Here is a 15,422-nt window from a genome sequence, read left to right on the forward strand (position 1 = left end):
CTCCTCCATTAGTGATTACCCATTTTAAAAATGGACATGTCTTCCGATGTTATTAAATCATCTAATGGTAAAGGGAAAAATAAGACAAGATGCAAAAACTGTCTCAAAAACAGAATTGCTAAAAGTTGCATAGGCAACCCAAGTCAATCTCAAGATACTTTGCTAGTTCGAGGTAACAAGAGGAGAATTTCTCATACGATACTAGATCAAGGACACTCCGGTTGTTCAAAATTCTGTAATGAGAGAAGATACCACCTAATCGGTATTAGAATTCTTTCCTCACCATGTGTGCCGAATTTTGAGTGATGAAGAAGAAAAATCAAGGCACTTATGTGTAGATTATGAGAATAAAATCTAGTATTTGAAAATATTTGAGATATTCGTATTTATAGGAATATTATATTTTCGGAAGTATGAAAATTATAAAAAGGTCATTCTCCTTCTTTGGTCATTCCTTGTCCGAACCATGAGTCTGGATTCAACATCTTTTGTTGGTAAGATGCTAGATCAGAAAGATCAACTTAAGATTACGTCTGCATGTTCTCTAGATATTAAGAGTAAAATTAAAAAGAGAGATTGGCTTAGCAAGAAGGAAAGAGAGAATATGCTGAAGAAAGATCAGTGCATTGAAGCATTGACACACTAAGATGAATTTATAACCAACCAATTAAAATGAATTTAGAACCAACCAAACAGGCTCTTAATGTTTTGAAAGGGATAAGTTTTTCAGCAATGAGAGCTTATCCACTAAGATGAACCACGAAAATGCCATAGTTTTATCATGTTTATAATCAATTGCTAATTTACAGCCAGGGTTCTAAAGAACGAATTCCAGTGCTTTATTGCTATCACCGGACAAACAGATTGACCAAATTCTGTCACACCTGCATTTTGTTTGTTACAAAACAAGGACAAAAGGGATTCTCTTGTTCTAATGGACATGAAAAAACTTATACCATCTAAAAATATAAGTTCAAGTGTTCCGCTCATCTTCATTTTTCCTGCGTGTCGTCTTCTGCAGTAAGATCCTTGAGTTTGTCTTTTAGTTCTCCACTCTGTCAAAGACACCTTACAAGAATTAGAACATTCAAGGGCAGCTTAAAAGAGTTAGAACATCCAAATTTCAACAACAAAAAAAAAAGACTAAGACATGCGCCATAGAATTTTACCTGGTGCATATTGAGGATGATGTCTGACCCTCCCACGAATTCACCTTTAATGAAAATTTGAGGAAATGTAGGCCAATGGCTACACACCAAAAATTCTTAGCATTAGACGTGCATTCCACCGCAATATTTCAAAGTTCTGAACTATACCATCCACAGTAACTAGTGATGCTTAATTCTGACGGACAAACATGAAATTCTTTACCTGAAAGTTTTTACAGCATTCTTCAGCTCCTGGTCTTCCAATATGTTCCTGGCACCCACGTTAACATCTGCAGAAAACCCCCATAGCAACAACACCAAATTATTACATTGACTGCGAAGTTCTATAACTAGCATTAGACTCCTTATGTGGCTGAGGGATGTCTCTAGATATGCCCTAAAGAGTTATATGATACAAATCCAGTGTATGTAACTCAACTATTTTGTATGTAAAGTGAACAAGCTTATACTTACTATATTCATTCAGCACTCTAACAGCCAGGGAGCTGAATCCGCACCGAGGTTGCTCAGGAACTCCTTTCATGTAAATCATAACAGGGTTTTCCTTGATATCCTATTGATTATATTCATAACCACACCTCAATGAGTGAAGAATTTCATAACAAGTTCTTGTTTACAGCTAAGGGACAAGTAGATTTAACAGCTCATTAAGGAAGAAGATTTTGATGATAATATCAAGTACCTGCTCAACAATATCCTTTAAAGAAATGCCGGAACTTGCAGCCTTGTTGGTGGGTTTGAAATCATCATGCGTGTCAGGGTCGTCATTAGGCACAGTTGTGGAGTATTGCATACCTTTACGACAAAAAGATCCTGAGACCTACAACCACATATTTAGCCAAGAATGAAAACACGATTATGGCAATGTCAACATAAAAGCGAACAAAACTTTTACACTCAACAAACTTTCTTGGAATAACATAGATAGGTCATATTGGCATATTGGCATTATACCAATTCGACGTCAACCTTCAGTTTCTGTTAAATACTAAATAACCTCAACTATTCTTGAGTCGATGTTTTCATCTAGAGATTACGATAAGAAAGAAAGAAAGAAAGAAAGAAACAATACAGCCAGTCAAACTCCAGGACCTTACCATTGTTTTCAGAGAATTAGTAGCTGGTAGACTTGACATCCCCTTGAAGAGCATATTAGATAATGATCTAGCCATGACGTGCAAACCAAGACTGTATCAACACTCAGTCTTTCCCAAAGTAAAATAGCTGCACCGTATAACAATGGAAAACATCAGATTCACAAGAAAATAAAACATAATGCACTCAAATCAAATCAAAACATTACATTGACACAAGCAAGCAAGCAATTTCCTTTTTCTTTTCTGTTTTCCCGATAAATTTAGTTAGAGCTTAAAGACCTAGTAGTTACATCAGGGCTGGGTAGAAAAGCGCGTGATACAGGATGAGCATGAAATAGCCTTATAAGCCAATTCATGCACCACCTGATTCATTCCCTGCCCGATTAAGTAAAACAAAAAGAACTAGATAGTGAAAAATGTTGTTGTTGTTGTTGGAGATAATACCCTAATTTCCTCCATTAGAAAAAAAAATCAAAAATCAAATCAAATCTCAGCTGTTTTAGGTCATTTGTTGAGCAACTGTTCATACATAAATGTGAATTAACAATCTAGCGAAAAACTCGAACAGAATTGTGATTACCACACGCTTGAATGTTAAGGTCAATCTGCATCTAAATGTGAAACAACCAAATTGATTAACCAAACCATACATAAATCTGCATATACGGGTTTGTGTCTAAAATCATGTGTTCAAAATAATAACACAGAGAGCAAGAAAGCTCTTACCTTTCGTTATTAGACGATAATAACAGAGACCAGAGAGGCAATACGATATTTTCGAGTAGTTTTTGGTACAGTTGAAGTATTTCTCTACGGAGGGGTTAAATAGTAATATCACCGTCTAACACCCCCACAATTCTTTATTGTAACTTTCGCCTAACGCCAACCAACGAGGCGAAATTAATGACTCCTCTTTACATGACCGAGGCAAGACAGACCAGTAAGATCATTGTTAAATTCCTGATCATCTGGAACTGGTTCGAGATGAATGGAGAGTAGGAACGTTTTCAGGTTACTAGGAGACTTCTTGAAGATGATCATGTGATATCCTAATCATACTAGGATTCTTAAGAGGAGGGGAATTCTCAGACTTATATATGATTCATAACCACTGCAAGTTCTATCTCTAGCTGCAACTTAAAGGTATATGTTTTTTTCAATCTACTCTTCGTTGTTAAGTAGATATATCTATATGTACTTAAACTGTTTGATAGAATGCCATTGACAATAACTCTTCACTGCAAAGAATCTCTTGAAAGCTTCTCATGTAATCCACCCAAACTAAGTGACATTTCCTTGATGCTCGGCCTTTTCTTTCCAACATATTTCTGCATCATCTAGTAGCAATCAAAACATCATCTTCGTTGGCTTCATTACAAACTCAAGTATCTAGTATGTCAAAACAACCGATTTTTTTTTTCAATGATTTTATGAGATATAATAGTGAACTCATCTCTTTTTCGTGTCTGATTTGAGAAACTGCCTTTTGTCCCTTTAAGAGCTCCTCAAGCACTACTCCGAAGCTGTGTAGACGCAAATTTTATCTGTGTATTGACTCTAGCAAAGTATATCTGTGTCTAAATTAACCGAAGGTTAATTCCTTGCACGAGTGTAGTGGGTTTTATCTAAATATATTGTACCAATTCATGTACGATGATGATTTTGAAAATTTCAACCCAAATAGACTCTGCAATTACACCACAGCCGTATGTATGAATGAGTTCTTACAAATTCATGGATGACTGCTTGTGAATTTTCCATTTATCCTTTGCATTGGGGATTATAGGTGATAAATTCAATATGTGTAATCTCTATATCACCTGCAAATTGATAGTACTGAATGTGAAAAATTCTTTTAAAAACTCTCCAGCGTGATTTTAGCCTGATATATGTATGGCTCCAAAAATTAAAACTTCCTGATATATATATGGATGGTGAACACCTAATGCAATTCTTGTAGTAAGGCGGTAGGTTTTACCAATCCACTGTCATATACCCTGAAATCATTATATGTCTGTATCTTGGTTTATAAGCAGCTAGTTACCAACTGCACACTTATTTTCTGAGAAAGCTCTACCCAAAATACTATTGACACTGACGAGAAAACAACAGAATCTCAGAACTAAATTTCCCTTAAATAAAATTTAGCAAGGAAATCGACTTGAATAAGCTGTGGTCTTATATGATTGTGTATTGATCCAAATCTTTATGTATGCATGAGTACCAATTCTTTTTTTTTCTTTTCTTTCAGTGCATGACAATTACACCAGCAAATAAGCTTGAAAGATAGTTGGAGTTGGGAAGATTAACGATAGGCTTAAGACTTTATGGCTTCGTCAGTTCCTCAAAGCAGCATTTTGAATGAGGGTGAACTGGAGGATAATGATAAAGTACCCGCACGACCTCAACTAAATCTTAGTGGGGCCGCAATTTTTCAAGACAATTCTCAAGGGAGAGATCCTGCAATTTTATTACCTAATCAGCATGATGATATACCTCTTTTGGCTTTGGATATTGGAGGTGAGTGTTCTCTTTTCGTACTTGCTTTCTTATGTAGTTTTATACTATATGTTTCGCTAGTATTGCTAATTAGCCATTGTAACCGACTGCAAATCTCTTGCAGTCGGTTACAAATTATACCCTCTTAACACCCAGCTTTTGAGTCCAGTGTTATCCAGTAGAAAGTTTACAACTTCTGCATACACACTGCTTGTTTGTTTCACTGTAGTTGTTTTAATTCCAATCAACTCACCTGCAACGTTAAGGATTAAAATTTCAATGTCAACATTTCGATTGACAGAAACACTAAAAGCTTTTACGGAAGACCTTATAGCATTACTTCTGCAATCTACCTCACTGCTGAGAACGGCAGTTGAGTAACAAAAAACCAAGTTTGAATTAACAACACTTGGACACTTTGTCGAAGTTCTTATACTTCCACAGAATTTTAGTTTAAATACAATGTCCACCCCAAAACATAACAAAAGCACCTCTTTCGTCACTATTTCTATTTGTGTTAGCAACCATGAAGTTTTAATCTACTAAGCTCGACATCATTTTGACGACAGTTAAGTTACAAACACATACGATCATTCAGATGGAAACGTCACTAGTGTTTGTACACGGAACTAACTTGATTAGTCAGGTTATCTTGGTTCTTCATAGCATATATAGAGCTTAGTTGCAGTCTACAGAGACTATATGAACATCCTAATCAATCACACCATCTCAAAATAGACATCCTTTAGTATCAACTAGGAAATTCAAACATACCATAAAAGTAGACAACTAAGATAATATATACATTCTTTATGTACATATACATAAATCTGGCGTACAACAGTATAGAAAAAGTTATAAGAAGCCCATTAAAAAAGATATTTACGGAATGCCATATTTATAGATAGCTAAGTGAATATACCCGAGTCAGTTGTCGAAAGACCATCCTGTTTCGCGATTAGTCAACTTAGCTCATCCAAATTAAGATACTAACTGACACAAACCAAACCTGGATTTAGCTAATTTCTAGAATGATTTTTCCAAGGCATTCCAATTCATAAAATCTGATCAAGGTCATCGATCTTAAATGTGTTAGGCATTTCCATCAAAAAGAGCTACAAAATAACAGAATTGTAAGTTTCAGTCTATTAACTACTCAACTAAATGGCGTTATCAGTGTAATAATTTTGACAGAGCTTTCCAACGAGAACTCATAAGTGTTCATACAAGCAACTAACTGGATTATCTGGCTTATCCTGGATCTTGCCTACACATGGGAGGCAGTCTAATACATTACATACACTTCCAAAATCGATCGACAAACCACGCATGCCATGCCCAAATGTATTTCCTTCTGTTACACAGCCAGAATGCAGATTGGGCACAAAGTTGTTCTACATTAACTTAGTGACGATTAAGCAAACCCTACTACTCCATGACATATTTTCTCCAGGTTGTTCATACATGAGAAGTGACACAATTTTCATTTCCAAAGTAATAAACAAACATAAACAAGCATACAGCTAACACGTTAGAGAGGCAACAAGTAAACAAAAAGGGGAAAGACTGCACACCAGTAACGCGCATTCATCTCTTCGAATCCTTCATTTCACAAGTAGCTCTTGGTAACTCATCTGACCTTGGAATACCTTCATTAACGCAGGAGCTTCTTGCTCATGCGATTTCACAAATTTGTTCGAAAATGACTTATCTGTCATTACTGAAAGCACAGTCAGAGAAATTTTTTCCTCAATCAGACCCTTTGAGATTAAAATTTTAATAACAGAGCACCTAGGGATAATCCTCTCCTTCAAGCTACTATTGAAAATCACTGGGGTTTTAGCAATACTGGAAGAATTATAACCCATTTCATTCACAAGGAAATCCATAATTGCCGTAATCTTCTTCTCAGAAGCCATCAATACAATGAGGAGCTTTCCTAAGTGCTGTTTGAATTTGATCCTCAGACCAACCCCAGCTCTTGTAAGCGTCCACTTTCTTTTTCCAAGTAGCTTCGCTCATTGATACCAGTTGCTCTATAGCTTCATTAAATGTTGTTCATAAAGGATCGAAACCCATTCCTTTAACCTTTTCCACAATCTTTTTCAATTTACCAGCGTCTCCTAAAAATCCAGTAGGTTTCCTGGTTAGGAACTTGGAAATATTAGACTGAGGGACACCTTCATAGGTCAAAAGCTCTACTTTTTTCTTCAATTTCTTAAGTTGGTTCAATCCAAGAACCTAAGAAGTAGATCGTCCTAGGATTTTAATGGTGTTTGTATTAGTATGAACAATGCTCTTAAAGATATCAAAAGAGGGGATTGTAGCGCCTTTTAAGCTCGGTCTTAGAACTTTTGGGTACGCTAATTACCTAACCTAACATTGTTACTATATGTTTGGATATAGTTAGGTTGTTTATAAAATGTTGTTATGCAATATATATGTTGGTATTTTATGAATCTCAAAATAATTGTCTGGTTCAAATTTCAGGAACTCTGATCAAAATGGTTTATTTCTGAGGCATGGAGATCCTTTGGTGGATGATAAGCAAAAAAGATCTTTGAAAGAGGGACTGGAAGTTTCTAATGGTAGCAATAGGAGCTACCCTGTTAAAGGGGGGTGTCTCCATATTTTGAAGTTTGATACCCGGAAGATTAACGAGTGTCTAGATTTTATTGATTCCAATCAGCTTCACGGTGGTGGTATATATATATGCTTAGACACCCTTACCGTTTTTCAGATGAAATACACGGTTTATTCTTCTTGTCAATGGTTATTCAAATAACAGATACTTTTATATGCACAGGAAATTATTGGCGGAGTTTCTCTGAGGATGCAAGCAAAAATAACGCAGTAATCAAGGTAAATTCTTTAGTTTGAACTATTAGTATATTTGGCTTCAGATGGCTTCTTTCTAAATTTAAGAGTTTTGCAAATCTACTTAACTAATTGTTGTTGTTTTTTGTAGGCAACAGGAGGCGGAGCATACATGTACACAAACCTCTTCAAAGAGAGGCTTGGGGTGAATCTTGACAAGGAAGATGAAATGGATTCTCTGGTGGCTGGAGCCAATTTTTTGCTTAAGGTAAGATCCGGCCACCTTATTTCACACTCCATTATTTGACATTGAATCTCGTGGAGTTAGCTTCTCTGTAAAGCCCCGAAATAATATTTGTCTTGACCAGTTTTCTTTTGATAATCATGCTTGTTGTTAACTCCATTGCTGTCAATACTGTACTCATGGCAATAGAAACTCAGGAAAATGAGATTGCACAGCGTTTCTTTAGAGATTTAGCAGTACACTCAGAAGGATTCACTTAGATCATATAATTTGTTTTACTCAGCAGTACTAAGATTTTTACTTGTAATTGAGTAGGCAATCCATCAGTTTGAACAAAGTAAATAAAAGAATTAGCTTCAGTTTTATGGTTTTTACAGTTCTCATGCACCTATTTTATTTTATTTTTGGTAGTAGATTGCTTACTTGAATGCGAAGATATATGGACTGAAGCGGATCTTTTTTGGAGGATACTTCATTAGAGGCCATGCTTGTATAATGGATACAATATCATATGCAATTGATTTCAGGTAAATGCATCTACCGCTTCACAGTTAATTTGCCCTTTAAAACTTATTATGATTTGCTCTCGAACATAATTGATAAATATGCTAACTAAACTGCTTTTCGTACATTATTATTATGTAATTAGTTTTCCATCCAAATCTATTTCTCTCTTGATCCTTTGCTCTCATTTTCAGCGTCATAAAATTTGGTTAAAAGCTTACTAGTTTCATACTTTTTTTATAGGTCTAATGGTGAAGAAAAGCTTTGTTTTTGCGGCATGACGGATTTTTAGGAGCTTTGGGTGCATTTATGAGCTATGAAAAGCATGGACTTGGTGACTTGATTGGTGGCCCATCAATTTGCAGAATGATTCCAAATGGGGCACCTTATGTAAGAGGAACTAATCACGGTTCCTTGCTCGCAGGTTTGAATGAAAAGGCAAGTAAATGTGCTGTTAGTATTCACAAAAGTCAACATATGTCTGATATTTATAATCATCTATTTAATGGAACTTAAGGGGGTATGTGTTTGAAATCACCCAGTACTGATATTCTTCCTTATCAACGAGTAGGCAATCCATCACGAAGCTTTCACACACATGGACGGCAAGAAATCATTTGTGCATATTGACCAAAATGATATGTTCCCTTATCTTCTTGTAATCATCGGCTCTGGTGTTAGCATTATTAAGGTATTGTAATATCTAACATTATCCGACACTGTATATACTTTTAGTTCCAAATATGTAGCTTTATATAAATCTGATTCTTGTTGCTTGTTTTCATACGGATATAGGTGGATGGAGATGGATCGTTTCAGCGGGTCGATGGGACACATGCTGGAGGTGGTACTTACTGTGGTCAGGGAATGTTAATGACAGGGTGCAAATACAGGTTGTTTTATAGTTGTGCACATCGTATAGTGCATATGATAATTTTCTTTTATATATTAACATCTTTGGCATGTCAATTTCTGGTTTCCAGCTTTCATGAATTGCTAGAGTTGAGTCAGCAGGGAGACAATAAAGTGATAGACTTGCTTGTAGGAGACATCTACGGGGGTATGGACTATTCAAAGGTGCGTATTTTAAGTCATGCTTTCATTTTATGAGGAAATATGATGTTGTCTGTACTTTGAATTCATCAGATGCTCCATTTATTCTGAATTGATGTAGATTGGTCTATCCGCATCAACTATTGCATCTAGCTTTGGGAAAGTAGTATCTGAAAAGAAGGAACTTGAAGACTACCGCCATGAAGATATATCGCTATCACTTTTGCGGATGATTTCGTATAATATTGGACATGTAAGTTTTGAACAACAACACATCCAAAATAGTGACATTAGCATGATTTGAACTTCAATTTTTACTACTGCATCTGTTGTTTTATTTTTTTGATGCTAAGAAATTTACTACTGTATCTTATGCACTTACACTATTTTTATGGTAATAGATCGCTTACTTAAATGCGAAGCTATTTGGACTGAAGCGGATTTTTTTTGGAGGATATTTTGTAAGAGGTCATCCTTGTATTATGGATGCAATATCCAGTGCAGTCGATTTCAGGTATACTCATGAATTATTATTGCTCTGTAAAAGCTTAATGGTGGCCTATCTTTCATTTTTCAGTTGATTTGCTTTACACAAACTTATTTCGATTAACCCCGAAACCATAATTGGTTATTAAGCTTATCCAAGTTCAGCATTATTACCGGAACTAGCTCTCATCCAAACCTCTTTATTTCTTAATCCTTTTTGTTTTCATTTTCTTCATCATATCGTTTGGTTGATACATATGCTAGTTTCATACTTATCTTCTAGGTCCAAGGGTGCAGAAAAGACTATGTTTTTGCGACATGATGGGTTCCTAGGAGTTTTGGGTTCATTCATGAGCTTTGAAAAGCATGGCCTTGACTCGATTGATGGTCCACAAATTAGCAGAACAATTCCCAATGGTGCACCTTATGCAGAAGGAACTAGTCAGGGTTCTCCACTGGCAGGTTTGAATGAAAAGGCAAGTAAATGTTCTGTAATATTTAACGGAGTGGAGATTGTGTTTGATTTTTAGGCGTATAATTTAATGCAAATTAAGAGAACCTATGTCAATATTCATCTTGGTTTTCTGCACAGATTTCGTGGATGGACAAACTTAGTAGATGTCTAGTTGATAAGGTAGACATCATTCCTTCGATTTTACTAACTTGACATTGAAAAATCCCCTTGCCTTTTTATTTCGGAAATTATTTGTTCATGTTGTTAGTGGGTATTTGAGAACATCTTCTTGTATCAGGTTTTGTCTGTTAAAGGTGGAGCAGTGGAGCTGACTGAAGTCAAAACGCATATACCTGCTGCTGCAAGGATAATACAGGATAAAAGAGAGACTTGTAACAGTATTCTAAAAGGTGTAATCTTACTTTTAGTTTATGAAGGGGTTATGCATTTGCCTGGTGCTGCAAGGATAAGAGAGAGTATTTGGGAATTCCTAGCTTTTCTTTTAGCTTATGAAGGCTTAATGCATTTGCGTGGTGCTACTAGGATTCAAGATAGTGTTCTACATCATGTATTTCTTGTTCTAGCTTTTAGCATGTATATAGCTTATAGTTATACAGCTTGATTTGCAGCTATTGATTAGATAATGCCCTTATTTTGGGGTTAAAGAACTCTCATGTAATTACAAAATGTTTCACAACCCATATAGATCATCTTTCATGAAGGGTAGACAATGCCATCATAGATTTCGCAATTTTGTGTTCTTTTTATTTTGTTGCAAGGTACTGAGTTCGCTGCGAATCTAGCTTTGGGTCGCTATCTGAGCACAGCCCTCCTGCTTACACATGGACAGCTCATTTTCCCGTGGCTCGACAAAGAATAATTCAGCCAACGAGGTTTGACTCGGTTAATGTTAAGCTCATATTTTATGTTATCATGTAGACATTGTCAAATTTTGTGTTCTAGATTACGTGTTAACTACAAAGTCAGATAAATGTTATTGTTTTTCTATAAATAGAAAGAAATCTGAGTTCTCCTTATATCACTCTCATTGAATCAAAAATATCATCAAGTTAGAAAGAAATCAGAATCATGGATCAAAAGTTTATGAGAGTTTTGTTCACTGCTATCATCTTTATGTTGATTATGATATCTGCTGCACCGCGTAAGTATGATAGCTCGCTACACATTCTTGGTGGTTTCTAGGTAGCTATTGTTTCTGATGAATTTATGGTATGTTTATTTGCAGATTTTGTTAGTGCTGGTGACTCAACTGGCACTGGCTTCCATAATGATGTCGATGGTGCCTGGAATGGCCAAGCTGCAAAGTAGTCCCTGAATGAATACCAGTGTTGCGAAAGTTTGTCAAGTTTTTAATAAAGCTGCGCTAAATTAGGAAATGATTGGCGTATCACGCATGTAATTTCTGTTTGCAAGTGTGTGCTCTGTATAAAGGGAATGAACTCTGCAGTTATTTTTATCCTATAGACCTTGAGCCGCTTTTGATAATGCGTTTCCGGAACAGGCTTTCTTCGGGGAATTTGTCACAACCGGTAAATTTTCCGGTAAAATACGGAATAACTGTCAACCAGAAAATTTACTTCCAACAAAATTTTACACGAACCCTCCTAAATTCCATGTTCCATTTAAACACAAATTAATCTACACAGCTGCGAAATACTGTGAAAAATGGAAGTGGGTTTGATGCTAACTGCACCGTCCAACTGTGACGGAGAAGAAAACCTCCTAACATTTTCGATTGGTGGTACCAAATCATCACAAAATCAACCATGAATCCAATTCTTAAGAGCAAGGGCTCCAGCCCTAATTTGTTTACTTAGTGTGGTGTCATGTAGCATATAATTAGGGAAGACATTTAGGCTCACCCAGCATGATCAGAAGGGGATTCTTTTGATCCTAGTTTGTTTGTTTGTTTTTTCATTTATTTTTTTTTTTAATATGAAGTGAAAAGGTAAACTTAATGAAAACAACTACCTGCTTATTTTTTCTTTTTTGGTTTGGAGAGAAAAGGTTAAACAGCCTACCCCAGTTTGGGACAAAAAGGTTGGAGCTAAGGTTAAACGTAGTGAAACCGAAAAGAACTATCAAGTGATTACAAAAGCCCTCTCGTCAGATTTCCACAATTCCTGGAAAACATTTTTTTCCTCATTTTTCTTAGACAATATGTATGATAAACTTAAATACAATTTCGAGAGTTCAACTTAATGAATCTCAATCAAAGAATAATATTTAGAGTTATATCTCTTTCAATCAGAAAGTTTATAGAGACTAGTCCGTGAAGCCGATTTCCATGTGAGAGTACTTGGACGATTCCAGAGATCAATATCCAAGAATCAATCAAGTCGTATCGAACAAACAAGGATGGTTGTATCTACTTTAATTGATTTACGTACCACCTGTGATATTTCAATTATAAAGAAACAATATAATGCGGAAAAGAAATAACACAAACACCAGAAATTTTGTTAACGAGGAAGCCGCAAATGCAGAAAAACCCCGGGACATAGTCCAGATTGAACACCAAACTGTGTTAAGCCACTACTAACTCTAGCCTACTACAAATAACTTCGGACTGGAATGTAGTTGAGACCGAATTAAACCATCACAACAACGTAGTTACAGTCCCGCTCCTTACGCCTCTTGAATCCCAGCAGGACTCCGCGCAATTGATTTCATTATCTGCCTCCTACAGATATGCTTATATGTGATTTCCTTTTTGATCGTAGATCAAGGTGTGACTGGAAATCGATAGCAATAGACAAAGTCTAGCTAACCTCAAAATCCGGTCTTATGACTCCCGAAGAGAAGCCTAGATTCTTATTCACCTCACAAGTATTAAATCTGTGGAATCACAAAGTCTAAGACGAAGAGAAATTTGCGATTTCTATCTATCTTGTCAGAGTGAGCAGCTCAACAATCAAAACAAGATCAGGATACTCGAACTATTAAGATAAAGATAGTTGGATCTGGCTTCACGAATCCCTCGATGAAGTCTTTTTAGTCGCTAAACCGTAGAAGGGTTTCAGAGAGAGGACGACTCTAGTTTACAATAGGAAACACAAAGAATAGTGTCAGGGATTCAAAAATCCAAGTTGCTTGAGGTTCTCCCTTATATAGACTTTCAAAGTATAGGTTGCTTTAGGTTTTAGCTAAGATAACTTTGGAACTAAGCAAACAATATCCACTGTTACATGAATCATTAAATTAAACTAACATACCAAGATATACACTCTGGTTAGGGTAAACCGTAACTGAACCGTGTAAAAAGACATTGTTCATGGGCGGTTAGCCTAAACTAGCTAGCCGGTTGAACCATAAGCTTAACCATTTTTATATAACACTTAAGACTTTAAGCTTAAGTCACAACCATAGGTTATATTTTGATCAATCATGTATATATAGTGTTTTTAGAGATTTATTCAAATATCAATTATCTCACAGATTTAATTTTTGTGCATCTGAAAATATTCGACAGTGCAAGTACGTGTACTCTACCTTGTTCGTGAATGTTTTTGTCATGGTACATGTACCGAGTATGTGTACTCTTAAGACAAAAACGAGTTCAGAAAGTCACATAACTTTTTCGGTTTGCACCGGGTATGGATAGCACTCAGGTTTTAAAATCAACAGTTCCTTTACGGTATGCATACTATGTATGCGTACCATTCCTGGTTCACGAGCAACATACTTTTTATGGTATGGATACCAGGTATGTGTACCAAAAATCGTTGTCGAACTATAAATACGCCGGTACGTTTATTGGGTACATATACTGCGGCTCCAGACCTATAACAGTTTTCCCAGTATGTGAAACTGGTATGCATATTGTACTGTATCCAGATTTACATTAGTTCTATATTTCTCTCTAAATCAATTCGAAACATTCCCAAATAGCATCAATGACACATATCACTGTTCCAGGTGTTTTCGAATGATAATCTTGAATCACGATTTATATTATGAACAATAAATTGCTCTTAACCGAAATTCATCAAGTATGAATAAATGTTCATTAAGCTTAATCATATACATTTCGAGAACGAATTACCAAGATAAACTTGAATCAAAATTCTTGATATGCTTGCGACAGTCTAATTAGTCATGCGACATCGTCTCATAGGTAGTTCAGTCTTCACTTACCTTTTGTTGAAGAAGTTCTCCAAAAGCTTCGGTTGATCTTCGCCTTCAAACAGTAGATGTCTGATTCTCAACTATACACTTCTATCCTAATCCGAGACTAGAAATCAAGATAAAGTTTTGATCAACCAAATTTGACAACAATCTTGATATAAAAACACTTGTGAGTTCGGCCGAGAAATGCTCTAACCGTGATTCATTCCTAGTTTTCAGTTAGTTGAGTATCTTGTAGTAGCAAAATAATGTCATATTTTCGACATGATCATCAGTCAGGGTCATGTGGAAAGTAGGTATGTTACACAGATATAAGAACTATCAGGTAAAAAAATAATATGACGGGTTCACGAATTCCTAAGTGAAGTCTTCAAATTCGTAACTTTGGATACCGTTCTATGAGGAACCTAGGTTATAGACGACTTTTCTTAAGAGTGGAACGGATTGAGAAATCATGTTGCAAGAGTCTCTCTATTTATAGATTTTCAAGGCTACCGATATCTTTGAATTCACGATTAGGTTAGCTTGAAAACTAAGCAAACACTTTCTCATTTAAGATGAAATTCTTATTAGAAATTCATGTAAGCATGTGAAAAGAGTGCTTTGAAATTGCACTGAAGAATATATTATGGTCCGGTTATGGAATCGTGCACAATGATAGTCCATGGCGATAAATGTTCCTTTGAATTTACAAGCACTTACCCATGTTCAATAAAAAAGTTTTCATTTATTTTATTTTTGGAGAGATATCTAAGTTAAGTTGATCAAAACTATATACTTGATTTCTAGTCTACTTATAGCTATGTCTCGGATTAGGATATAATGTGTAGTTGAGCTTTAGACTTCACGGCGTTCACCAATTGAAGAACAAGATCTACTGAGGAGCTTGGAGGAACTTCATCAACAAAAGGTATGTGGAGACTAAAACTTATCTATCACTCAGAAGTTTA

General features: G+C 35.8%; 1 protein-coding gene and 1 pseudogene across 3 annotated transcripts; one reads left to right on the forward strand and one right to left on the reverse strand.

Annotated features, from left to right (window-relative positions):
* Nucleotides 1-748: 748 nt before the first annotated feature.
* Nucleotides 749-3,123, reverse strand: LOC113355389 (monothiol glutaredoxin-S15, mitochondrial-like). 3 transcript variants are annotated; one of them, XM_026598238.1, is made up of 7 exons: nt 2,993-3,123; nt 2,267-2,393; nt 1,852-1,989; nt 1,623-1,722; nt 1,372-1,438; nt 1,170-1,248; nt 749-1,055 (listed from the first exon to the last, which is right to left on the reverse strand). In XM_026598238.1, the coding sequence occupies exons 2-7, from the start codon at nt 2,339-2,341 to the stop codon at nt 993-995; spliced, it is 522 nt and encodes a 173-aa protein (XP_026454023.1). In that variant the 5' UTR covers nt 2,342-2,393; nt 2,993-3,123; the 3' UTR covers nt 749-992. The 3 variants fall into 3 exon arrangements, with proteins under 3 accessions (XP_026454023.1, XP_026454025.1, XP_026454026.1); XM_026598240.1 differs by lacking the exon at nt 2,993-3,123 and adding an exon at nt 2,847-2,978; XM_026598241.1 differs by lacking the exon at nt 2,993-3,123 and adding an exon at nt 2,711-2,731.
* A 38-nt stretch (nt 3,124-3,161) lies between these two features.
* LOC113359038 lies at nt 3,162-11,829 on the forward strand (annotated as a pseudogene).
* The last annotated feature ends 3,593 nt before the right edge of the window (nt 11,830-15,422 follow it).

This window comes from Papaver somniferum, chromosome 3 (assembly GCF_003573695.1).
Source record: "Papaver somniferum cultivar HN1 chromosome 3, ASM357369v1, whole genome shotgun sequence".
Taxonomy (NCBI): domain Eukaryota; kingdom Viridiplantae; phylum Streptophyta; class Magnoliopsida; order Ranunculales; family Papaveraceae; genus Papaver; species Papaver somniferum.

Coding starts and splice junctions, on each gene's coding strand:
- LOC113355389 (XM_026598238.1), bottom strand. CDS start 2,341: ATGGCTAGATCATTATCTAATATGCTCTTCAAGGGGATGTCAAGTCTA. Junction 1,723..1,851: donor TAAAGGATATTGTTGAGCAG/GTACTTGATATT, acceptor TATAATCAATAG/GATATCAAGGAAAACCCTGT. Junction 1,439..1,622: donor TAGAGTGCTGAATGAATATA/GTAAGTATAAGC, acceptor GGTTTTCTGCAG/ATGTTAACGTGGGTGCCAGG.